This window comes from Engystomops pustulosus, chromosome 4 (assembly GCF_040894005.1).
Source record: "Engystomops pustulosus chromosome 4, aEngPut4.maternal, whole genome shotgun sequence".
NCBI lineage: Eukaryota > Metazoa > Chordata > Amphibia > Anura > Leptodactylidae > Engystomops > Engystomops pustulosus.
Window position 1 is genome coordinate 114,480,272 of NC_092414.1, and position 26,475 is coordinate 114,506,746.

The following is a 26,475-nucleotide window of genomic DNA, read 5'->3' on the forward strand; positions in this document are numbered from 1 at the left end:
CATTTTAGTTTTAGCCGGGGTGCTATTGACCTGTGTACAGTCATTGAAATGATTGGAGACCTCATCCAGTGTGAAAGTGTTTAGAAATTACTGTGTTCTCGCTCCTCTCTGCTTGAAGGCCATGTGACTTATACAGAGCTAACACAAGGCCAATTAGTATAAACATTCTGCCTCAGAGAAAACAGTGCACAACTTATTAACCTTTTTGGAGAATGTCCTGGTAAATTCATTATGGCCAATAGCATCTAAGCACCTTATCTCCTTGTCACGACCCCTATGCAGATTTTTCTGTGTTTGATATATGTACCTGCGTGTGAATAAACTGGGGAGTTTCTGCATCTTCTAAGAGACTGTTGTGTCTTAGTTTGTGCTCTTGTCCCAGTACCGGGAGCCATGAAAGTGTTAATTAGAAAGTCGCCTTGCAAATAAAAATCTCTGTCAGAGTCCTTTCCTATTTGTCCTTTTTCTAGAATAAACCATTTCTTAACACTCAGACTACCTGGACACTTAAACTTTTATAAAACTCTTGGAAATGTGCGTTAACATGAAGAGACAATTACCAAAGCACCACTTCTCATAATATGAGGATGAGCATGGTGCAACCTGTAACTTACCATTAGGTGGTGACATATTACAAAACTAGTGTTAATGCTATGGGTTTGGTGGCTGACACTGTGGCTAGGATTCCTTTTATTTAAACTTACAGTGAAAAAATCTCATCTATAATTACCAACCGATGTGCTGAAATTTAAGAGTCAAGGATCGTCTAGTGAAACCAGTTGTTGGCCCCTTAAAAACCTCGGTACAGATAATGATAATGGGCCCACAACATGCATCTTGTTTTCCCTGTCGTTTTTCTTTTGTCAATTGTTCACGTGTGATTAAAGGAAATGTGCTTACACATGCTTCCTATCTCTCTTTCAGTGTCTCCTTTTCTGTATCTTTCTCTTCTCATCTTCCTCTTAGTGTCGGGGTTCCTCAGGGCTCAGTCCTAAGTCATGAGAAGTCCTCTTCTCATTTCCCTATATACTGCCCCCATCAGACAAACCATCAGCAGATTAGGTCTCCAGTATCATCTCTATGCTGATGACTACCAGCTATATACTTCTGCACCCCTGCCTTAATCCGGAACACCAGTGAATGTCTCTCTGCTGTCTTTAATGTAATGTCTTTTCTCTTCTTGAAACTTAACCTTTCTAAGACTGAACTCCTTATCTTTCCACCATCTACTAACCCGACCCAACCATGACTTCTCTATCTTGGTCTGTGGGTTCACTGGGGTCTTGAGGTTGTGCTGGACTCTGACCTCTCCTTTGCATCGCATCTTCAACCTCTTGCATCTCAGAAACATCTCCAGAATCCACCCATTTTTGATAAATGAGACCTCTAAAATGCTAATTGTTGCACTGATTCACTCTCAACAGGACTACTGTAACCCCCTACTAATTGGGCTTCCACTCACTACACTTTCTCCTGTACAATCTATTCTTAATGTAGCAGCCAGGCTCATCTTTCAGACCAAACACATCTTTCAGTGCCAATCACTTCACTGGCCACCAGTCTCCTTTGAAATAATAATCCTCGTCCACGAAGCTCTGAATAAAGCTGCACCTACCTACCTCTTTTCTCTCATCAATGATATTAGATTAATCTCTACCTTTAGTAAAAGGCGAAAGATTTTTCATCTCTACCTTAATTCGAAACTCTCATGCACATCTCCAGGACACTCTCGAACTCTGAGATTAATACCCACCCTCCAAATTTTCTAACGTGCTCTTAAATCCTATGTTTTTAGGCTAGCCAATCACACTCGTTAACCTCTTGAAATGTAAACTCTGTCTTTACTAATCCATCCTATGTGTCTGTTATCCGGCACCAGATATATTTATCAAGATCCAGGATTCTCTGCAGTCACTTTCACCTTGGACCTTGTATATAAGATGGTGGCTGATGGCAGGTTCAAGTAGCAGAATTTTTATGTATTAAATTATTTTATACTGTTCCCTTATAAAGAATGGCTGGACCATTATACAAGCTCTTATACCTCTTGTGTCACCCCCTTCATCCTCATAGAATGTAAGCTCTTGTGAGCAGGGCCCTCATTCCTATTGTCCCATATGAATGTTTGTACTCTATAATGTGGTATTTTATTTGTATATGTCCCCTATATATATATTTGTATATGTCTCCATATTATTTAACCATATTTATAGTTTTATTTATGTATTAAGGGAGTTGAACGGAGCTGTACGCCCCTGAAATGCGTAGTCCATCACTGTATCAAGTTGAAAATAAACTGTTTTTACCTACGACCAGCACAGATCCAGCCTGTTTTTTCTCCATATTCCGATTTCTACAATCCGGTACAAACTGTAATCCCGGTGATCAGGTTTTTGTTGCAGCTCATGATCTTTTTTTAATAGTAATATTACTATATCCGTGTTTGCTGCAATAGTAGTTTGCAATGTGTAATATTTTCAAAAAGACCACTAGAGTAAGGAGGCAGTTGTCATAATGATGGCTTCCAAGTGCTCCACATGTCCTAATGTGCAACCAAGGCCGGTTTCAGGCTAAAATGATATGCTCCAGATGTTCTATTGGGAATTAGGCACCCTATACTTACCTTATGTGCTCCATAGCTGATCCTCCACTGAGTCCATAAGAATGCCCCTAACAAATATGGCTGCCGGATAACCACCTATTATGGGGACCATCAGCCAACTGGAGTTTCATATGTGTTACTCTTGCTTCCGGATTATTCGGAGCGTTTGGTGCTATACACTTCCAATTTAGGTATACACATGGTGCATTACCACCTTGGTCCACCCTACACCTGTAACAGGTATTTCATTTGCATATTTTTTTATTAATTATGTATATGACAGGAGGGAAATATGTGTCTGGGGCTTGTTAACAATATGCTTGATAGAGGTGACTCGCTCATCGAGGCATCCCACTTTGGAATAAAAAGACCACATGCTTTTTCCACAATTTGGGGGTTGCTACTTTATTGGATTATCTACTGGATAACCTGGTCAAGGTTCTACAGATTTGCACCGGCCTAGCTGTGCTGGGCTCTCCTTTTGTTAGAAATTCTATTGAATATCCTATAATAACCCCCTTATATAACTAAAACTGTTTGTTAACTTGAGGAAACAATTTCCAAAGACCACTTGTCATAATATGAGGATGAGAATGGTGCAACCTGTAAGTTGCCATTAGGTGGTGACAGATAACACCAGCTAGTGTTAATGCTATGGGTGTGTTGGGCAAACCCCTCCCTGGGGACGCTTCAATGCCTTGCCATCTCCATGGAGACAATAACTCACACGCTCCATTCGGTGTTCCCAACAATAGATTTAAACTGATGTAACAAAGTTTCTTTCAGTGCTGGCAGAGCGCTCATTGGCTGTAACTTCAGAAGGAGGAGGACGCTCTGGCTGTCCTCTATTTTAAAAAACAACTTTTATGTCGGGCTCCAAACAAAAGGGAAGAGAATATCACAAAACGTTCCCCTCCTAAGAATCCCAGTATCATTGACTTAATTTAATTCCCCTTAAATTTAGTGAAAACCCTTGTCATTTTTTAATTAAATATTCGGAATCCATTAAGCACTTATCAAAAATAAATAAAAGTGCTGGAAGAGTTAATCAGCAATGCCAAGTGACTAGAAAGCCCCCCGTCACATCCACCATCTATTACACATTATATAGCAAATACAACTTATTGATTTAAAAATAAGAACTGGTGAATGCCTGTCCCAGAGTGTGTCCCCTGGGCAGTGGGCTATTCAGCCAGAGGAACAGGTGGGGCAGCCACTCCGTGTGGTGTGGGGGATGGAACTCTGAGGCCAAAAATACAACCAAGAAAGACCTGTAATGCAGCATGCTAGGGCAAAGTTTACCTAACAACATACATGGAGGTCATGTGTGTGCTATGTACAGCTACAGCATTAGGAAATATGTACCAGCAATCACTGTAAAATGTGTTGTGTAAAAAATGCTGTTTTTGTTTTTCTGCCCTAACTAAATGCATTTACTTCTAACGTTATTCCTACAACTATATACAAATATTTTATTTATATTATTATTTATATCATAATTTATTATTATTATTATAGGGAAACTATGGGAAATCATCGAAGGATTTCTAAGAGATGATTTTGCCTTTCCTAATTCGCAATCCAGCGGTGTGTTCTCTGCGTAGGATTCGGGTCTGGCCGGGATTCATTAAGGTAGTTCCTCCGCCGTCCACCAGGTGGCGCTGCTGCACTCAAAAGCATCGGAACGCACTGGAGTTCACCGAGCTGGGCTGAGTGAAGGTAAGTGCAAGCTCCGCAACCGATTTTTTTTTTTTTAAATGCAGTGGTTTTTCCGAATCCGTCGGGTTTATCGTTCGGCCACGCCCCCCCCCATTTCCGTCGCGTGCATGCCAGCGCCGATGCGCCACAATCCGATTGCGTGCGCCAAAATTCCGAGGCAATTCGGGGAAATCGCCGCAAATCGGAAATATTCGGGTAACACGTCGGGAAAACGCGAATCGGGCCCTTAGTAAATGACCCCCTATGTGTATAGTGAGATGGTACACACAGGGTGTAGTGAGTACAAGATTTGTATAGCGTGATGTGCAGGCAGGGTGTAGTGTACTACATGATCTATATAGTGAGATGTTACTGGTAAGGTGTAGTGTACTTCATGATGTGAATAGTGATATGGTTCAGTCAGGGTGTAGTGTACTACATGATGTGAATAGTGAGATGATGTAGGAAGGGTGCAGTGTACTACATGATGTGAATAGTAAGAAGGTGCAGGTAGGGTGTAGTATAGAACATTATGTGTATAGTGAGATGGTTAAGATAAGATGTAGTGTACTACCTGATGTGAATAGTGAGATGGTGCAGTCAGGGTGTAGTGTACTACCTGATGTGAATAGTGAGATGATGCAGTCAGGGTGTAGTGTACTACCTGATGTGAATAGTGAGATGGTGTAGGAAGGGTGTAGTGTACTACATGATGTGAATAGTGAGATGGTGCAGTCAGGGTGTAGTGTACTACATGATGTGAATAGTGAGAAGGTGCAGGTAGGGTGTAGTACAGGGCCGGATTATAGGCGGGGCTCCCGGGGCTCTAGCCCCGGGGCCCCCACCATCTTGCCCCCCCAAGGGGCCCCCACCAGATCGCGCCCCCTGGGCCCTTCCTTCTTGGCCGCCACCTGCCTGAGCCGTCCGCCCGACCCCGGCACAAGTTACCGCCTCCCCGCCCGCCCTTCAGGTGTATGGCCGAGCCGTCCGCCCCCTGGCACAGGTACCCGCCTCCCCGCCCGCCCATCCTGCTGCATGGCCCGGCCTCCCCACCCGCTCCAACCCCGTTCGCGCTCCCTCCTCCCCCGCCCGAAAAAGCAGCCGTCCTCCGCTGCTCCCCCCCCCCACGCCCGAACAAGAAGCTGCGCTCCGCTCCATCCCCCTCGCCGCCCGAAGAAGCAGCCGTCCTCCGGTAGCCCCCCGCCCGCGCCGAACAAGAAGCTGTCCTCCGCTCCATCCCCCTCGCCGCCCGAACAATCAGCCGTCCTCCGCCCCCCCCCCCCGCAGAAACAGCCGTCCCCGCTCCCCCCGCCCGAAGAAACAGCCGTCCCCGATCCCCCCAGCCCGAAGAAACAGCCGCCCCCCCCCCGCCCGAAGAAGCAGCTGTCCTCCGCTCCCCCCCCCCCGCCCGAAGAAGCAGCTGTCCTCCGGTCCCCCCCCCCCCGCCCGAAGAAGCAGCTGTCCTCCGCGATCCCCCCCCGCCCGCCCGAAGATGCAGCTGTCCTCCGCGATCCCGCCCCCCCCCCCGCCCGAAGATGCAGCTGTCCTCCGCGATTCTCCCCCCCCCCCGCCCGAAGAAGCAGCTGTCCTCCGCGATCCCCCCCCGCGAAGAGGCAGCCGTCCTCCGACCAAACCCCCCCTCCTGTCGGAACGAGCAACAGACAGACCCCCCAATACCAGCCTGACGCCACAGCCGGTCAACATAAAAGGGTAAGTATATACATTAAATACAATATGTATTTATCTGTGTATATATGGTGTATATTGTGTTTATATATGTATATACAGTATATATACTGTGTGTATATACTGTGTATATTGTGTGTATACTGTATATATGTGTAACTGTGTATATACTGTGTATATACTGTATATATGTGTAATTGTGTATATACTGTGTATATATGCATCTACTGTGTATATAATGTTTATATACTGTGTATATGTGTATATATGCATCTACTGTGTATATAATGTGTATATACTGTGTATATGTGTATATATGCATCTACTGTGTATATAATGTGTATATACTGTGTATATGTGTATATATGCATCTACTGTGCATATGTGTATATACTGTGTATATGTGTATATATGCATCTACTGTGTATATAATGTGTATATACGGTGTATATGTGTATACATGCATCTACTGTATATATACTGTGTATATGTGTATACATGCATCTACTGTATATATAATGTGTATATACTGTGTATATGTGTATATATGCATCTACTGTGTATATAATGTGTATATACTGTGTATATGTGTATACATTCATCTACTGTATATATACTGTGTATATGTGTATACATGCATCTACTGTGTATATAATGTGTATATACTGTATTTATATGTATATACTGTGTATAGTTTCATATACTGTATTTATACACGCATATATTTATATACATTTAAATATATATGATTATGTTTATATGCTGTGTATGTGGTATGTATGTATATGCTCTGTGTACTGAATGTGTGTGTGTGTATTTCCCGTATGTGTGTGAAAATGCTGTATATACTGAATGTGTGTGTATTTGCTGTATGTGTGTATATTCTGTGTGTATATGGTGTTTTTATACTGCATGTATGTGTATATATGGTCAGTGTATATGTGTGTGATGTATATATACCGTATGTGTGTATATACTTTATGAGTTTGTGTATACTCTGTGTATTAGTGTATAAATGTATATGGATACATAAATGTGTGTGTATACTTGTATATATATATGGGTGCAAGCATACCAGTGTAGAACTATATGTGTGTATATATCAATGTATAAATGTGTGTAATTGTATAAACTGCAGGACTGGGTGTCTGGTGCGGGCTGAGGTGTATGTTAAATGGGACTGCATATCTGGTAGGGGTGAAGGTTTATATAAAGATGTGTTACTGGGGTCGAGGCGGCTGTGTGTAGCTGTGTTACTGGGGGTGAGGCGGCTGTGTTACTGAGGATGAGGCGGCTGTATGTAGCTCTGTTACTGGGGCCAAGGTGGTTGTATGTAGTGGTGTTACTGGGGGCGAGGCGGCAGTATGTAGCGGTGTTACTGGGGGCGAGGCGGCTGTATGTAGCTGTGTTACTGGGGACGAGGCGGTTGTATGTAGCTGTGTTACTGGGGACGAGGCGGCTGTATGTAGCTGTGTTACTGGGGGCCAGGTGACTGTATGTAGCTGTGTTACAGGGGATGAGGCGGCTGTATGTAGCTGTGTTACTAGGGATGAGGCGGCTGTGTATAGCTGTGTTACTGGGGATGAGGCGGCTGTATGTAGCTGTGTTACAGGGGATGAGGCGGCTGTATGTAGCAGTGTTACTGGGGGTGAGGCGGCTGTATGTAGCTGTGTTACTGGGGGTGAGGCGGCTGTATGTAGCTGTGTTACTGGGAGCGAGGCGGCTGTATGTAGCTGTGTTACTGGGGATTAGGCGGCTGTATGTAGCTGTGTTACTGGGGGTGAGGTGGCTGTATGTAGCTGTGTTAATGGGGACGAGGCGGCTGTATGTAGCTGTGTTACTGGGGGCCAGTCGGCTGTATGTAGCTATGTTACTGGGTGCGAGGCGGCTGTATGTAGCTGTGTTACTGGGGGAGAGGCGGCTGTATGTAGCTGTGTCACTGGGGGCAAGGCGGCTGTGTATAGCTGTGTTACTGGGGACGAGGCGGCTGTATGTAGCTGTGTTACTGGGGATGAGGCGGCTGTATGTAGCTGTGTTACTGGGGGCGAGGCGGCTGTATGTAGCTGTGTTACTGGGGGCGAGGCGGCTGTATGTAGCTGTGTTACTGGGGATGCGGAGGCTGTATGTAGCTGTGTTATTGGGGGTGAGGCGGCTGTATGTAGCTGTGTAACTGGGGGCGAGGCAGCTGTATGTAGCTGTGTTACTGGGGATGAGGCGGCTGTATGTAGCTGTGTTACTGGGGATGAGGCGGCTGTATGTAGCTGTGTTACTGGGGGCGAGGCGGCTGTATGTAGCTGTGTTACTGGGGGCGAGGCGGCTGTATGTAGCTGTGTTACTGGGGATGCGGAGGCTGTATGTAGCTGTGTTATTGGGGGTGAGGCGGCTGTATGTAGCTGTGTTACTGGGAGTGAGGCGGCTGTATGTAGTGTGTTACTGGGGACGAGGCGGCTGTATGTAGCTGTGTTACAGGGGATGAGGCGGCTGTATGTAGCTGTGTTACTGGGGGCGAGGCGGCTGTGTATAGCTGTGTTACTGGGGATGAGGCGGCTGTATGTAGCTGTGTTACAGGGGATGAGGCGGCTGTATGTAGCGGTGTTACCGAGGACGAGGCGGCTGTATGTAGCGGTATTACCGGGGTTGAGGCGGCTGTATGTAGCTGTGTTACTGGGGGCCAGTCGGCTGTATGTAGCTATGTTACTGGGTGCGAGGCGGCTGTATGTAGCTGTGTTACTGGGGGAGAGGCGGCTGTATGTAGCTGTGTTACTGGGGGCAAGACGGCTGTGTATAGCTGTGTTACTGGGGACGAGGCGGCTGTATGTAGCTGTGTTACTGGGGGCGAGGCGGCTGTATGTAGCTGTGTTACTGGGGGCGAGGCGGCTGTGTGTAGCTGTGTTACTGGGGGCGAGGCGGCTGTATGTAGCTGTGTTACTAGGGATGAGGCGGCTGTATGTAGCTGTGTTACTGGGAGCGAGGCGGCTGTATGTAGCTGTGTTACTGGGGGCGAGGTGGCTGTATGTAGCTGTGTTACTGGGGGCGAGGTGGCTGTATGTAGCGGTGTTACTGCGGGGATAGTGGATAGTGAGCAGGGGGACGAGTATGCACGCTGCACTCAGTGGGGGCCTCCACCAGATTTTGCGCCCAGGGGCCCCCACCACCCTTAATCCGGCCCTGGTGTAGTATATAACATTATGTGTATAGTGAGATGGTGCAGGTAGGGTGTAGTTTAGTACATGATTTGTACAGTGAGATGGTGCAGGTAGGGTGTAGTACATGATGTGTATAAAGTGATGGTATAGGCAGGTTGTAGTGTAGTACGTGATGTGAATAGTGAGATTGTGCAGGCAGGGTGTAGTACATGATGTGTATAGTGAGATTGTGCAGGGAGGGTGTTGTGTAGTACATGATGTGTATAGAGTGATGGTGCAGGCCGGGTATAGTGTTGTACATGATGTGTATAATGTGATACTGCAGGTAAAGTGTAATGTACTACATGATGTGAATAGTGAGATGGTGCAGACGGGTGAAGTATAATACATGATGTGTATAGTGAGATGGTGCAGGTAGGGTGTAGTTTAGTACATGATGTGTAAAGTGAGATGGTACAGGCAGGGTGAAGTATAGTACTTGATGTGTATAGTGAGATGGTGCAGGTAGGGTGTAGTTTAGTACATGATGTGTATAGTGAGATGGTGCAGGCAGGGAGCAGTATAGTACATGATGTGTATAGTGTGATACGCAGGCAGGTTGTAGTGTTCTACATGAAGTGAATAGTGAGATGATGCAGGTAGGGTGTAGTACAAGATGTGTATAAAGTGATGGTGTATACAGGGCGTAGTGTACTACATGATGTGAATAGTGAGATGGTGCAGGTAGTTTGTAGTATAGTACATGATGTGTATAGAGTGATGGTGTAGGCAGGGTGTAGTGTAGTACCTCATGTGTATAGTGAGATGGTGCAAGTAGGGTGTAGTTTATTACATGATGTGTATAAAGTGATGGTGCAGGCAGGCTGTAGTGCTGTAGTGCAGTACATGATGTGAATAGAGTGATGGTGTAGGCAGGGTGTAGTGTAGTACCTGATGTGTATAGTGAGATGGTGCAAGTAGGGTGTAGTTTATTACATGATATGTATAAAGTGATGGTGCAGGCAGGCTGTAGTGCTGTAGTGTAGTACATGATGTGAATAGTGAGATGGGGCAGGTAGGGTGTAGTGTACTATATCATGTGTATAGTGAGATGGTGCAGGAAGGGTGTAGTACATGATGTGTATAGAGTGATGGTGTATGCAAGGGTGTAGTGTACTACATGCTATGTATGGAGTAGATAGGGTGTAGTACATGATGTGTATAGTGAGATGGTGAAGGCAGATAGTACTACATGCTATGTATAGTGTAGACAGGGTGTAGTACATGATGTATATAGTGAGATGGTGCAGGCAGGTTGTACTACATGCTATGTATAGTGTAGACAGGGTGTAGTACATGATGTGTATAGTGTGATGGTGTATGCAGGTTGTACTACATGCTATGTATAGTGTAGACAGGGTGTAGTACATGATGTATATAGTGAGATGGTGCAGGCAGGTTGTATTACATGCTATGTATAGAGTAGACATAGCGCTATGTATACATAGTGCTATGTATAGTGTAGACAGGGTGTAGTACATGATGTGTATATTGTGATGGTGTATGCAGGTTGTACTACATGCTATGTATAGTGTAGACAGGGTGTAGTACATGATGTATATAGTGAGATGGTGCAGGCAGGTTGTATTACATGCTATGTATAGAGTAGACAGGGTGTAGTACATGATGTGTATAGTGTGATGGTGTATGCAGGTTGTACTACATGCTATGTATAGTGTAGGTAGGGTGTAGTACATGATGTGTATAGTGTGATGGTGTATGCAGGTTGTATTACATGCTATGTATAGAGTAGACAGGGTGTAGTACATGATGTGTATAGCGTGATGGTGTATGCAGGTTGTACTTCATGCTATGTATAGTGTAGACAGGGTGTAGTACATGATGTATATAGTGAGATGGTGCAGGCAGATAGTACTACATGCTATGTATAGAGTAGACAGGGTGTAGTACATGATGTGTATAGTGAGATGGTGCAGGCAGATAGTACTACATGCTATGTGTAGTGTAGACAGGGTGTAGTACATGATGTGTATAGTGTGATGTTGTATGCAGATTGTACTACATGCTATGTATAGTGTAGACAGGGTGTAGTACATGATGTGTATAGTGAGATGGTGCAGGCAGGTTGTATTACATGCTATGTATAGAGTAGACATAGCGCTATGTATACATAGTGCTATGTATAGTGTAGACAGGGTGTAGTACATGATGTGTATATTGTGATGGTGTATGCAGGTTGTACTACATGCTATGTATAGTGTAGACAGGGTGTAGTACATGATGTATATAGTGAGATGGTGCAGGCAGGTTGTATTACATGCTATGTATAGTGTAGACAGGGTGTAGTACATGATGTATATAGTGAGATGGTGCAGGCAGGTTGTACTACATGCTATGTATAGTGTAGACAGGGTGTAGTACATGATGTGTATAGTGTGATGGTGTATGCAGGTTGTACTACATGCTATGTATAGTGTAGACAGGGTGTAGTACATGATGTATATAGTGAGATGGTGCAGACAGGTTGTATTACATGCTATGTATAGAGTAGACATAGCGCTATGTATACATAGTGCTATGTATAGTGTAGACAGGGTGTAGTACATGATGTGTATATTGTGATGGTGTATGCAGGTTGTACTACATGCTATGTATAGTGTAGACAGGGTGTAGTACTTGATGTATATAGTGAGATGGTGCAGGCAGGTTGTATTACATGCTATGTATAGAGTAGACAGGGTGTAGTACATGATGTGTATAGTGTGATGGTGTATGCAGGTTGTACTACATGCTATGTATAGTGTAGGTAGGGTGTAGTACATGATGTGTATAGTGTGATGGTGTATGCAGGTTGTATTACATGCTATGTATAGAGTAGACAGGGTGTAGTACATGATGTGTATAGCGTGATGGTGTATGCAGGTTGTACTTCATGCTATGTATAGTGTAGACAGGGTGTAGTACATGATGTATATAGTGAGATGGTGCAGGCAGATAGTACTACATGCTATGTGTAGTGTAGACAGGGTGTAGTACATGATGTGTATAGTGTGATGTTGTATGCAGATTGTACTACATGCTATGTATAGTGTAGACAGGGTGTAGTACATGATGTGTATAGTGAGATGGTGCAGGCAGGTTGTATTACATGCTATGTATAGAGTAGACATAGCGCTATGTATACATAGTGCTATGTATAGTGTAGACAGGGTGTAGTACATGATGTGTATATTGTGATGGTGTATGCAGGTTGTACTACATGCTATGTATAGTGTAGACAGGGTGTAGTACATGATGTATATAGTGAGATGGTGCAGGCAGGTTGTATTACATGCTATGTATAGTGTAGACAGGGTGTAGTACATGATGTATATAGTGAGATGGTGCAGGCAGGTTGTACTACATGCTATGTATAGTGTAGACAGGGTGTAGTACATGATGTGTATAGTGTGATGGTGTATGCAGGTTGTACTACATGCTATGTATAGTGTAGACAGGGTGTAGTACATGATGTATATAGTGAGATGGTGGTGGCAGGTTGTATTACATGCTATGTATAGAGCAGACATAGCGCTATGTATACATAGTGCTATGTATAGTGTAGACAGGGTGTAGTACATGATGTGTATATTGTGATGGTGTATGCGGGTTGTACTACATGCTATGTATAGTGTAAACAGGGTGTAGTACATGATGTATATAGTGAGATGGTGCAGGCAGGTTGTATTACATGCTATGTATAGAGTAGACAGGGTGTAGTACATGATGTGTATAGTGTGATGGTGTATGCAGGTTGTACTACATGCTATGTATAGTGTAGGTAGGGTGTAGTACATGATGTGTATAGTGTGATGGTGTATGCAGGTTGTATTACATGCTATGTATAGAGTAGACAGGGTGTAGTACATGATGTGTATAGCGTGATGGTGTATGCAGGTTGTACTTCATGCTATGTATAGTGTAGACAGGGTGTAGTACATGATGTATATAGTGAGATGGTGCAGGCAGATAGTACTACATGCTATGTATAGAGTAGACAGGGTGTAGTACATGATGTGTATAGTGAGATGGTGCAGGCAGATAGTACTACATGCTATGTGTAGTGTAGACAGGGTGTAGTACATGATGTGTATAGTGTGATGTTGTATGCAGATTGTACTACATGCTATGTATAGTGTAGACAGGGTGTAGTACATGATGTGTATAGTGTGATGGTGTATGCAGGTTGTACTACATGCTATGTATATTGTAGATAGGGTGTAGTACATGATGCATATAGTGAGATGGTGGAGGCAGGTTGTACTAGATGATGTGTATAGTGTAGACATGGTGTAGTACATGATGTGTATAGTGTAGACAGGGTGTAGTACATGATGTGTATAGTGTGATGGTGCAGGCAGGTTGTACTACATGCTATGTGTAGTGTAGACAGGGTGTAGTACATGATGTGTATAGTGTGATGGTGTATGCAGGTTGTACTTCATGCTATGTATAGTGTAGACAGGGTGTAGTACATGATGTATATAGTGAGATGGTGCAGGCAGATAGTACTACATGCTATGTGTAGTGTAGACAGGGTGTAGTACATGATGTGTATAGTGTGATGGTGTATGCATGTTGTATTACATGCTATGTGTAGTGTAGACAGGGTGTAGTACATGATGTATATAGTGTGATGGTGCAGGCAGGTTGTACCAGGGCCGGTTCTAGGCAAAGTGGGGCCCTGGGCAAAACTAAAAGTGGGGCCCAAAATAAAACTATTTTATGACCAGTCACAGTCAGCAAGAGGCTCCCTTTAGTATGGTAAAACAAACTGTAATATGGGAGAATTTTATAGGAGATAGATAAATGATAGGGAGATTTATGGGCAGCATGGTGGCTCCATGGTTTGCACTACAGCCTTGCAGCGCTGGTCAACATCTGCAAAGATTTTGTATGCGTGTGTCTGCGTGGGTTTCCTCTGGGTCCTCTGGTTTCCTCCCACACTCCAAAAAATTACTGGTAAGTTGATTAGACTGTGAGGCCCTTTGGGGAGAGGGACCGATATTTTCTGAAAGCAGACACTTGCCCCATTTTCAAAATTGCATCAAAAATTTTAAAGACATAGGCGCCTTCATGCAATTTTGATTCAAATTGAAACATTTTATTAAAAATACTTAAAATTTTACTTTGATGGCAAAAAATTTGATCCAAACAGAAAATGTTTACCTTCACATCTCCTAAATGTAATACATGGACATTTGTAGAGTTCACAAATGTGCCCTATTGATATGTTCACATAAATAAATCCACATAATATCACTAAAACTGTAATAACTAGATATCTGCTTTTCAGCTACACATTTTTAGACAGTCACAACCTGCAAAATATATCAATAAAACAGAATAAAAAGTAAAAGCGCCATAAACCTTTATCATTTTGAAAGCAGACAACCAGGCGATGCATTTGGCAATTAACATTCAAAATTTCCTCTAAAATATGTACAAATCCAGATATAAAGAAAATATACTTTCCTAAAACAGTATCACAAAATAAAAGGGAATAAGAGAGAAAGGGCCACATTTATCACTTTTGTGCGCCTAAGTGTAGTAGTTGCACCTAAATTCTGGCGCACTGTTTTACAGAATTATCACAAGCTACAACCATCTGTGATAAGTTAATTTCCTGCCTCTTATTAATCACTTTACTTTAACATAGTTTAGGCGCAATTTTGGCGCAATGTTAGATTCAGGCACTTACATGTGATCCTGCTACAAGCTCCTCTCTTCTTCTCCCGCAGCCCAGAATGAAGATATCACTCACAGCAGCACCCAGGTGTGTGACACCCTGCACCCAGTGACCTTCTCAGCAGGGGCTTCTCCTGGAGGGGATCCCCCAGTGCTGGTCTCCTGCTGCACCCCTGTAATTCTGTACAGTATCCCCCTCAGACACACTGGTGATACTGTGCAGAATTACATGGGGGACACTTGTCAGTACTATGTGCAACATTCTGTAACGTTCTCTTCTCTCTTGCTTTGAGCTCAGGATTCTGCAGAATGTTTTGTAAATAGAAGGTGATGAACTGTAAATAGAGTCTGCAGCTCCTGTCTGCAGAGCATCTCATGTCTGTATTATATGTTCTAGTGTCTGCAGAGCATCTCATGTCTGTATTATATGTTCTAGTGTCTGCAGAGCATCTCATGTCTGTATTATATGTTCTAGTGTCTGCAGAGCATCTCATGTCTGTATTATATGTTCTAGTGTCTGCAGAGTATCTAATGTCTGTATTATATGTACTAGTGTCTGCAGTGTCTGGCTGATCTTTGCTGCTAGAAATGAGCTGTTCTGCAAAGGGGCACAGTGCTTTCTTCTCAGATAACGCCACCTTCGGGCTGGAGTGTTTTTGCGCCAGTTTTTGCGCCTAAATTAAAAGTCGCAAATGATGAATATCATTAGGCACAGCAAAACATCTGGATTGCTAGGATAAATGAGGGAAAGCTGGGTATTTTTGCTGCGCAGCTAATTTGGCGTTTAGTCGCAAAAATAGCACAAAAACTGTGCGCCTGAATGAAAAGGCGCAAAAACAACAGAAAAAAAAGATTGATACATGTGGCCCAAAGTGTTTTCTTAGATAGTTCTGCATAGAGAAGGGTTAAAACCATGAATATTAGTTGATATTATCCCTTCTCAAAATGTAGTAACATATAAAGTGAATATTTCCATTATCTGTGTGGTGCAGCAGCTCCTGTGTGCAGCAAATGCTCCCTGCAGCCTGATGGCTAAGAATCTGGATTTAGGGGGGTTTAATTTCAGGGGGCTGTATCTCTGGCTCTGTGACACATAGAACCTTACTTCCTTTTTCCTATGAAGGAAGAGAGTCTCCTCTTTTATATGCATCTAAATTTGTGTTTCTAAAGTGTAGGAAAACGGAGATATTAACTGTTAAACTGCCGTTGGGAGTGATTTTTATATATAAAAATGGCACCTGATATTCTCACTTTAAACCTGAATATCTCTGGATCCATAGCACCTAGAAACAAAATTCAAGATTCATTTGAAAGAAGAGATTCTCCCCTTTCTCCCAGGGGCCCTGGGCAATTGCCACCTTTGCCTACCCATAGCGCCGGCCCTGGGTTGTACTACATGCTATGTGTAGTGTAGACAGGGTGTAGTACATGATGTGTATAGTGTGATGGTGTATGCAGGTTGTACTACATGCTATGTATAGTGTAGACAGGGTGTAGTGTGACCTGCATATTATTAGCCCCTTCTCCTCCTCCTCTCTCCCCGCACTGAGGTGACCGGTGGCTGCTGTGGGAAGCTCCCAGCAGGGCGGATGGATAGATAGAGCAGGTTTATGTTAATGAGATGTGCGAGGGGGGAGGAGGGCAGAGGAGCGGCGCAGCCTGTGAGGGGGTGGGAGCCATTTTGGAATCACTCGTAAAGTTAACGTGGGACCTGTAGGTGAAGTTGCGGAGAGCGCCCGGCATGCCGCCCCCGTGCCCGCGCTGACAGGATTGCAGGAGATGTGGGCGCTGTGCTTGTGTGTGCTGGGGCTGCTGCAGCCGGCGGACGGGCTGGACGTGCACCTTTATTCCGGGGCAGCGGTGAATGTGTCCCTGGGCTCGGACTGGACGTACCGGCTCCGGGGGCTGATGAGCGGACATGTGGAGGAGACGGAGCAGGGGAGGCTGAGGCTGAGGAGCGGGGTACCATGCGAGCGCCTCTCTCCGCTGGATGTGGAGCTCAGGTCGCGGAGCCTTAGGACTGCTGTGTACATCAGGCTGGAGGTGCGGGGGCACGGGCTGCGCTGCCACCTTCAGCACCGCGCTGTGGACGTGGAGTACGAGGCGCTGCCGGGGACCGCTGCCTGTGAGCCGGCGCTGGTGACCCGCACCGAGGAGCTGCTGAGGGCAGTGCTGCGGGTGTCCGGCTGCATGGTGCGGAGCTGGCCCGGAGAGCGCTGCGCGGACTCCCGGGTGCACCTGGTGTGCCATCCCGACTCCTCTCCGCGGGCCCTCCTGGTGCGGGTCCGGCTCCTGTCCGGGGCAGAGGACCATCTGGAGGAATCTCAGGGACACAGGAGGCTGAAGAGGAGCCTCAACAACAGCCCGCAGTTCCAGCTGCACAACTACCAGGCTTCAGTACCGGAGAACGAGCCGGCGGGGACCCGGGTGACCTCCCTGAGGGCCACTGACCAGGACCAGGGCGATGCGGGCAGGGTGGAGTACTACATGGAGTCACTGTTTGACAGCAGATCTGCCGACTATTTCTACATAGATCCCGAGACCGGCATAGTGACCACCACCCAGGCACTGGACCGGGAGACCAAGGACACCCATGTTTTTAAGGTAACCGCCACCGATTTTGGCTCTCCCAGAAGATCGGCTATCACCTACCTGACAGTGACAGTAAGTGACACTAACGACCACATCCCCTCGTTTGAACAGTCGGAATACAGGGAGAACATTAGGGAAAACCTGGAAGTGGGCTATGAAGTGATGACCATTAGGGCAACAGATGGTGATGCCCCATCCAATGCCAACATGCTCTACAGACTGGTCAATGGAGATGGAGTAAATGCAGTGTTCGAGATTGACCCTCGTTCTGGGGTAGTGAGGACCCGGGGGCAGATAGACAGAGAGACTCTGGCTGACTATCAGCTTATTGTGGAGGCCAATGACCAAGGAAAGGACCCCGGCCCAAAAAGTGCCACAGCCACAGTTTATATTTACATAGAGGATGAAAATGACAACTACCCCCAATTTACTGAGAAGCGATATGTAGTCCAGGTCCCTGAAAATGTCACGCCCAACACCAAAATCTTACAAGTCCAGGCCACAGACAAGGACAAGGGCAACAACGCAATGGTCCATTACAGTATTGTGAGTGGTAATATCAAAGGCCAGTTCTACATCCATTCCTTTACTGGAGACATTGATGTTATCTATCCACTGGATTTTGAGGCTGTCAGGGAATATTCATTAAGGATAAAAGCCCAAGATGGTGGCCGACCTCCATTAATCAACACAACTGGCATGGTATCTGTGCAAGTGGTGGATGTCAATGACAATGCCCCTATCTTTGTTAGTACTCCCTTTCAGGCCACTGTCCTGGAAAACGTTCCCATAGGATACTCTGTGGTTCACATCCAAGCTAATGATGCTGATTCTGGAGAAAATGCTCGGATACATTATAGTTTAACGGACGTACCTCCTAACTTCCCATTTGTGATCAATAACAGTACTGGCTGGATTACTGTGTCTGCAGAACTGGATAGGGAGACAGTGGAGTTCTATACTTTTGGGGTTGAGGCAAGAGATAATGGAGAACCGGTGATGAGTTCCTCAGCTAGTGTGACTATCACAGTGCTGGATGTCAATGACAACAACCCCACCTTCACTGAGAAGGCCTACCAACTGAGGCTCAATGAAGATGCAGCTGTGGGTAGCAGTGTCCTCACCATGACAGCTGTAGACAGAGATGTGAATAGTGTGGTGACCTACCAGATCACTAGTGGTAACACCAGGAACCGTTTTGCCATTACAAGCCAGAGTGGGGGTGGGCTTATCACTTTGGCTCTACCTTTGGATTACAAGCAAGAACGGCAGTATGTTCTCACTGTCACAGCCTCGGATGGCACCCGTTCTGACACTGTTCTGGTCTTCATTAATGTTACTGATGCCAATACCCATAGGCCAGTATTTCAAAGTTCACATTATACAGTGAGTGTGAGTGAAGACAAACCCATAGGCACTTCCATAGTAACAATAAGTGCAACCGATGAAGACACAGGGGAAAATGCTAGAATAACATACATCATGGAGGATAACATTCCACAATTTAAGATAGATCCTGATACCGGGACCATTACCTCATTGATAGAACTAGACTATGAGGATCAGGCATCTTATACCCTGGCTGTGACTGCTAAGGACAATGGTATCCCACAGAAGTCTGACACCACCTATGTGGAGATACTAATTCTAGATGCCAATGACAATATGCCCCAGTTTTTAAGGGACAGGTACCAGGGAGCAGTGTTTGAGGATGTGCCAGTTTCAACCAGTGTGCTTCAGATATCTGCCACAGACAGGGACTCTGGAATGAATGGGAGGGTCATGTATACATTTCAGGGAGGGGATGATGGAGATGGTGATTTTTACATAGAGCCCACCTCTGGCATTATTAGGACAAATCGACGCTTGGATAGGGAAAATGTACCTGTGTACAACCTCAAAGCATTTGCTGTAGACAGAGGGAACCCTCCTTTGAAAGCCCCAGTGGACATCCAGGTTACGGTTTTAGATATTAATGACAACCCCCCAGTTTTTGAGAAAGATGAGCTGGATATATTTGTGGAGGAGAACAGTCCAGTGGGCTCTGTTGTGGCCAAGATAACTGCTACGGACCCAGATGAAGGAACCAATGCCCAGATCATGTACCAAATAGTTGAAGGTAACAATCCAGAGGTCTTTCAGCTAGATCTCTTCAATGGAGACCTAACTGCTCTTGTGGACCTGGACTATGAAGTGAAGACCGAGTACGTCATTGTGGTTCAGGCCACCTCAGCCCCATTAGTTAGCAGGGCTACCGTCCATGTGAAATTGCTGGACAAGAATGACAATGACCCTGTTTTGCAGGACTTTGAAATTATTTTTAACAACTATGTGACAAATAAGTCAAACAGCTTCCCATCTGGAGTAATTGGGAAAATCCCAGCATATGACCCTGATGTGTCTGATACCCTACACTACAGCTTTATACAGGGCAATGAGTTAAATCTTCTCATTCTGGACCCATCCACTGGAGACCTGAAGCTCAGCAAAGACCTGGACAACAACAGACCCCTGGAAGCCCTGATGAGAGTTTCTGTAACTGGTGAGTGAATCAGTACTCTGTATATGTATAATAAGTATGTGAAAACATATATACATCCTATACTTGCCTGACTGTAAGCTGCCATTAGGACTATTAGCAATAGAAATCTTTTTGATAAGCAGTAGCCTCTGCTTCTTCAGTTGTAGCCATGTTAGATTCTGCTTCTTGCTTGTGTCAGAATCTATGGATGTGTTTTCCTGATCCTCATGAGGGCTTGTACATGTTTTGGTGAATATTATTATACATTGTACTCCTATTCTTGCCTGGCTGCAATACTGATATATGAAGGACATGTCTGCTGTTACTGGCTATTACATGGAATCCTTGATTCTGTTGCATTATCTGCTCTAGAATAGCACGTTGTACATGTGGCCATAACCTCTGTGCTATGAGTTGTGCAGTCTGGATCAGCCTCAGTACTGCAGAATTTTCCATAGGGCACTATATAATATTTTTTATGCATAAATCATAGCTAGATATGGCTGCCTATCAGATAAATGCAGCTTATTTGGAGGCAGGGAATTTCTAAGAGCCTGCGCAGCTTTCCTTGATGACAGCAGCAGCAAGAATTGTCACTGCAGTAGGGATGGTGGATACCCTGCAAATCTAACATGCAGAAAGGAGCAGTCACACTATACTGCTATGGAATAGAAAGAAATCTACCTGGGATTCCCAACATAGTTAGGTATACCTGTAGTCAGCGGATAACTTGCCTTGTACATGACACAATCCTATAATCTATTAAGAATGAGCATAGAACAGACTGGTTGGACATCATGCCTGAGAATACAGCTCATCCCTACTTTTACACTGCACTGTCCTTTCAGTAGTGGCTTCTGTTGCAGAGGAATTCTGTTAATAATTTATACTGACCTACTGGCATGTAATAACACAGCTGGGATAGGTGATGGGAATGGTCTCATATTTGTAAATAGGAACCAGTGGATATGTGTGCTGTATACATTGGGACAATTAATACACCTAACACAATCTCCTATTATATAACAGAACACTGCTGTGCGTATTGATCCGTTTCCATGTATTTAATTTCACATGTGGTTGTGGCTGTATTAACATATAATGGTTTTCCTCTTATGACATGTCTTATATTACAAAGTTTTCTTAAACTGCATGGTGTTTTTTTGGGTTACCCTTAATAATTAACAAAATGACAAGAATATCTGGACTATCTCTCATGGGTGCAATGCATTTTGGGATCTCAGGACTACTTGTGTGTTTTATATATCAGAGGAAATAAGTCAGGAACTATTGTCCAACTCAGACAAATGTGAATTTGACATAAGCCAAAGAATGCATCTGTAAACACCTGCAGCATGCTATCCATTCCCTCTGTCTCTGATGCAAATTCTTGACCTTTTGGACCCTGATGGCCCTAGTAGCAGTATATGGGCTTCCCTCGTTACACTCAATCTAAGGGAACAGTATTTTGCTGTCATGTTGTAGTGGATAAACTCTTAACCTCACGTGCATTGCTTCCAGGGCTCATCCATTGTATATTAGGGAAATCTCAGTTTTTTTTTTACACTGTGGTATAATTTATTAGCTTTTTTCCAGCAGACCTACTACCTTCTCCCTGTAAACTTTCCCCTCTTATCTACAGACAGTGGACAGACACAGACTAAACAGAGCTACTGAAGGATTCCTGCAGGATTGACATGTTAGGACAGATAGTTCAGAGCTAGGCTTTTGTATAATTGGATAAGGAAATTCTGGATCACTTTACAGGGTATCAGTCAAAACCAAGTTAATCACGAAACGCAATGCCTGCGTGTTGATTTTTTTCCTTCTCACACAATTGAGCATATTTATCATGGGAAAGGAGCTTTTGGCAGCATCTGCCTCCCTTCAGCAAGAAGACATTTCTCCTGTGTATGTACAGTGTATAACTACAAGCTCCACTAAACAACTATAAAGAATAAAGACAAAAACTGAGACAACGGAGGGCGGCGCCTCGGGTGATAACGTAAGCTAATTGGTAAATGTAAAGAAAGTCCCAAATTGGGTGCTCACCATTAGCCACCTTGGCTAGTATGCATTAAGCCCTATAACAGGGTAGCAAGGATATGGACGCGGTCACGGTCTGCTGCTCCTCTAGCCCAAAAACGAAGACGCCAGTTCCAAGAAGAGTCGGCGGTATCTTTGAGAAAGGGTCGTCCGACCCGAAACGCGTTAGGAGGATATACTATACATTCCTGTACTTTTGTTTTACCATTCTGGTTTTACCAATAAATGATTTCTACCAATTTGGAGTTGTAATCAGCCAACCCAGCTTTATCCACTAAACAACTGTCCAGATATTGACCCCAAGGTCTGTGACAGGGTTCCTTTAAATAATAAAGTTAGTGCTGTCTGTTAGCTTCTTAGTAAATTTCCAAATAGGATTTACTCTAACTTTAAAGCTGCTTTATAACCAGTATAACCAATAAGACTTTGGAGTGACAAGTCTGCTTTGTTAGATTGTTTTTTTCTCTTTAACCCCTTAAGGACGGAGGGTTTTTCGGCTAAATTCTCGCTCTCCAACTTCAAAAATCCATAACTTTTTAATTTTTACGTGTACAGACCTGTGTGAGGGCTTATTTTGTGCGTAACAAATTTTACTTTCCCGTAATGTTATTTATTTTAACATGCCGTGTACTGCGAAGCTGAAAAAAAATTCCAAATGTGGAAAAATTGAAAAAAAACCGCACGTGCGTCACGTTCTTGTGGGCTCGGTTTTTACGACTTTCACTCTTCGCTCCAAATAACACGCCTACTTTATTCTTTGGTTCGGTGCGATCACGGTGATACCAAATTTATATAGGTTTTATTGTGTTTTAATACATTTTCAAAAATTAAACGAATGTGTACAAAAAAGAAAAAAAAATTTTGCCATCTTCTGACGCTAATAACTTTTTCATACTTTGGCGCACGGAAATGTGTGAGGGGTCATTTTTTGAGAAATGAGGCGACGTTTTCATTGCTACCATTTTGAGGTCTGTGCGACATTTTTATTTCATTTTTTATGTTATGTAAAAAGGTGTAAAAGTCGCATTTCGGACATTTGGGCGCCATTTCCCGCCTCGGAGGTCACCGCCGGCCGTAACCGTTTTTATATTTTGATAGATCGGGCATTTTGGGACGCGGCGATACCCAATATGTCTGTGATTTTTACTGTTTGTTATGTTTTATATCCGTTCTAGGGAAAGGGGGGTGATTTGAACTTTTAATATTTTATTAATTTTTTTTATTTTTTAAACTTTTTTTTTTCTTTTTTTTTTCCACTATTTTTTAGACCATCTAGGGTACATTAACCCTAGATGATCAGATAGCTCCTACCATATACTGCAATACTACAGTATTGCAATATATGGCGTTTTTGCAGGTCATACATTACAAAGAGCCACTGGCTCATTGTAACGAACCTGCATAAACCATGTAGCCTCGTGTCAAAAGAAGACCCGAGGCTACCATGGTAACCGATCGCCGCCCCCCGATGACGTTCGGGGGCGTGGCGATCGAAAAAAAGATGTCGGCGCCCGCGCGCCGCCGTCTTTTAAACGCCGCCCGCCGACCGCGGTTATTAGCGGTGGGGGTTTTGTGCAAAATGCAAAAACCCCCACCTCTGTATGAAGAGGACTCAGCCCGTGAGCCCTCTTCATACATCCCTCATACCTCTGCGCCGTAGAGCTACGGCGCAGAGCGTTAAGGGGTTAAACGGTTTCAGTAGAAACAAAGTTGCCTCTAAACCCATGAAAACGGCAATTTTAAGAAAGCTGTAATAAACTTGTTATGAATCTACTCTGCAAGCCTAGCAGTACCCATGGTCCAATGATACTATAATAGACTGCAAACCCATGCAGGAATAGGACCTGTACTGTAATTTGTGGCTCGGGCAGTCAGCTCACACATGGGGCCATGTACAGCCGCGTGTATGAGCACATAGAATGCGTTTGTCCACTATTTATTCAATAAATTAATTCTATGACCTTGTGCATGTAGCCTAAGGGCCATTGTAGGAGCGTATTATCAGCCATACTAGATTGACTCTACTACTTGCCATCTACCTGGTCTTAAAGGAATGATTCCTTTTTATGCTATAGACAAACTGGAAAGAATAAAGGGGGTCTTGGCACTCTTTGCAATATAGTCTAACCTTTATGCGCCATCAAGTTTGCTTATCCATCACTATTCCCTGTGTAATTTATTTGCATATTGGAGTATCAGGATTGATGAGTAGTACTCAGGAGTCCAGAAATGTTACTTGGGTTAAGTTCCGCAACAGCAGAGGAGAGATACAAGACTTGTGTCCTGGTGTATGTCAGGAAGACTACACTGTACAGAGAAGTTACTGTAGCAGGGTACATGCAGAATTTCTGTCATGTCATCGCAAGTTATGTAAAAAGATGCAGTTTACCTGATATTTTCTTTGATAAAAGTGAGATGTACAAGCTGCTATAGGGCAAGTGTATTTCTCTGTGTTGGAGCTTGTCTATGGTAAATGATGATGAATGAGGTTGTTCTGTAAAAACTAGGTAATGACTGCACTAGATGTCTGTAGACCGGTATTGTCACCATTGCATAGCAAAAGTGATATGTCAGACACATTAAATACTTAAGCTAATATATATGTCTTGTGTTTAATACATATATAGATGGTAATATAAATTGTATGTCATGAGTTGCTGGGCATTGGGGGTGGTTTTGGCTGGAATTAAGTGTCAGGACCTAGTTTTGGTGAAGTACCAGCCTGCATTCCCATGGCCACCTCCATTGTGTGTGGGTCACATGGACGTTCTTGGATTATATTGAGGACACACCCATTTGCCATTGTTGTCATTATGAAGCACAGGCAGTATTTCACAGAGTGGGGGCAGGGCGTCTGGCACTTTATATACAGCTTATGAAATAAGATCACATAGATATATATGTGAGCTGTGAGGCACTGGTGGATTATATGCATATGAATGATTTGGAATGGTAAAGTTCCTGACCAAGTGTACTACTGTGAACATGTTTGTATTGTTGGTGAATATTAATTATTTAAATGCTCACGATAATAAATGACAATGCTAAAATAGGCATCTGTGCCAGAAGGATAGGAAGAAATCAGCAAACAAACTGGTTATAAAGCCTCCTTCAACTAGAACAGTTTTGCTCTCAGACACTTCTGATAAATCTCCACCTTTTGTATATAGATGTGTCAGTCCTTTTTACAATAGCAACTTAGTTTTTTAATTGTATAAATATTAAGAAACTAAATCCAAAACATTTTAAAAAAATATGTGGCTTCAGTCTTGTACTGTTTATAAAGCTGGACTTTTATGCCTGCACTCTCGGAATGACGTGTAGAATGGATTTCACTGTAGAGTTTAATCCCAGCTTCTACAATTACAGTCGGTTTATTCTGTTTGTGATTTTTTTGTTCACATGATTTGGCAGTTCAGTTTGATCTGGATGAGCGTGGAGCATGACACCGTCTCATGAGAACACCCAGAGAGATCGGCACCTGTGCATTGCTTCCAGGGTGCAGCTGGCTCCTACAGACAGTCATACCAAGTCTTTCTTCCCAGCGCGACTGTATATATAAGGCAGACAGAGCTGTCACGCTGACATCCTCACCTCCTCTGAGTGTGTTCACATGGCAGACCAGAAAGTCTGTGGTTTGGGAGACTCTGTCATTATGTTAAAGACTCAAAGTCAAGCCACTGCTTTCTAAAACTATTTTTTGAATATGTTTCATTTATTGAGGTATAATAGAGGTCTTTGGCACATAGGCATGGTGCAGGGAGCACACGGTGCACGGCTTTCTATGGAGAGGGGAGAGGTGAGGAGCGTTCACCCCTCCTCCCCCTGGCTATGTGCCCCGGTTACGCCCGTATGCATGAAGCCTAAGTAGAAGATCCTTATGGCTGACAATCCCTCTGGAAGATGTAATGGTAAACCTAATAGCTGTGAGTGCATATAACTAGAAATGGTTGAATATCGTGTTTTTGTAACATGTCGGCTGGAGAGGACAATTCAAGAATATGGTTCATATGATGGATATCAATGCATGTCAGTCTAGTAACATAAAAGCAAAGACTAGATTACACTGAGGGATGATGCTCATAAGTCTGTGGAATGTAAAACGCTGGTCACTCCTATAATTTAAGTGACAATATATCTCAATGTAGTAATCTCTTCAGTCATGACCTAATTTCACCTGTGACCTTAAAACCAGCAAGTTCTTACGGGTGAGTCAAGCTATCCCCTCCAGACAAAATGGCTGCACATGAGAAAGTAGAAGATGATTCAGGGATGTTCTTGTATGGAAGCAAAATGTGCACCCTGCATGTATTTTCTGTGGCAGATATGTATACATTTCTGTGGGTGTCCACGCATGTAGGGTATTAAACAGCGTAATACGGTAGGAGTGAAGTATACGGGATTCATGCAAATTCCATTTGTGGAATTCAATCTTTACAATACACAGATTAAGCTCT

General features: G+C 44.0%; 1 protein-coding gene across 5 annotated transcripts in view; it reads left to right on the forward strand.

The window, feature by feature from the left end:
• The first annotated feature begins 16,519 nt into the window (after window positions 1–16,519).
• Window positions 16,520–26,475, forward strand: part of CELSR1 (cadherin EGF LAG seven-pass G-type receptor 1) — a 101,042-nt gene continuing 91,086 nt past the window's right edge. For all 5 annotated transcript variants that reach the window (XM_072147099.1, XM_072147100.1, XM_072147101.1 and 2 more), the window contains exon 1: window positions 16,520–19,993. In XM_072147099.1, coding sequence (XP_072003200.1) covers window positions 16,639–19,993 — 3,355 coding nt within the window. In that variant the 5' untranslated portion in view covers window positions 16,520–16,638. The remainder of the gene's footprint in view (window positions 19,994–26,475) is intronic.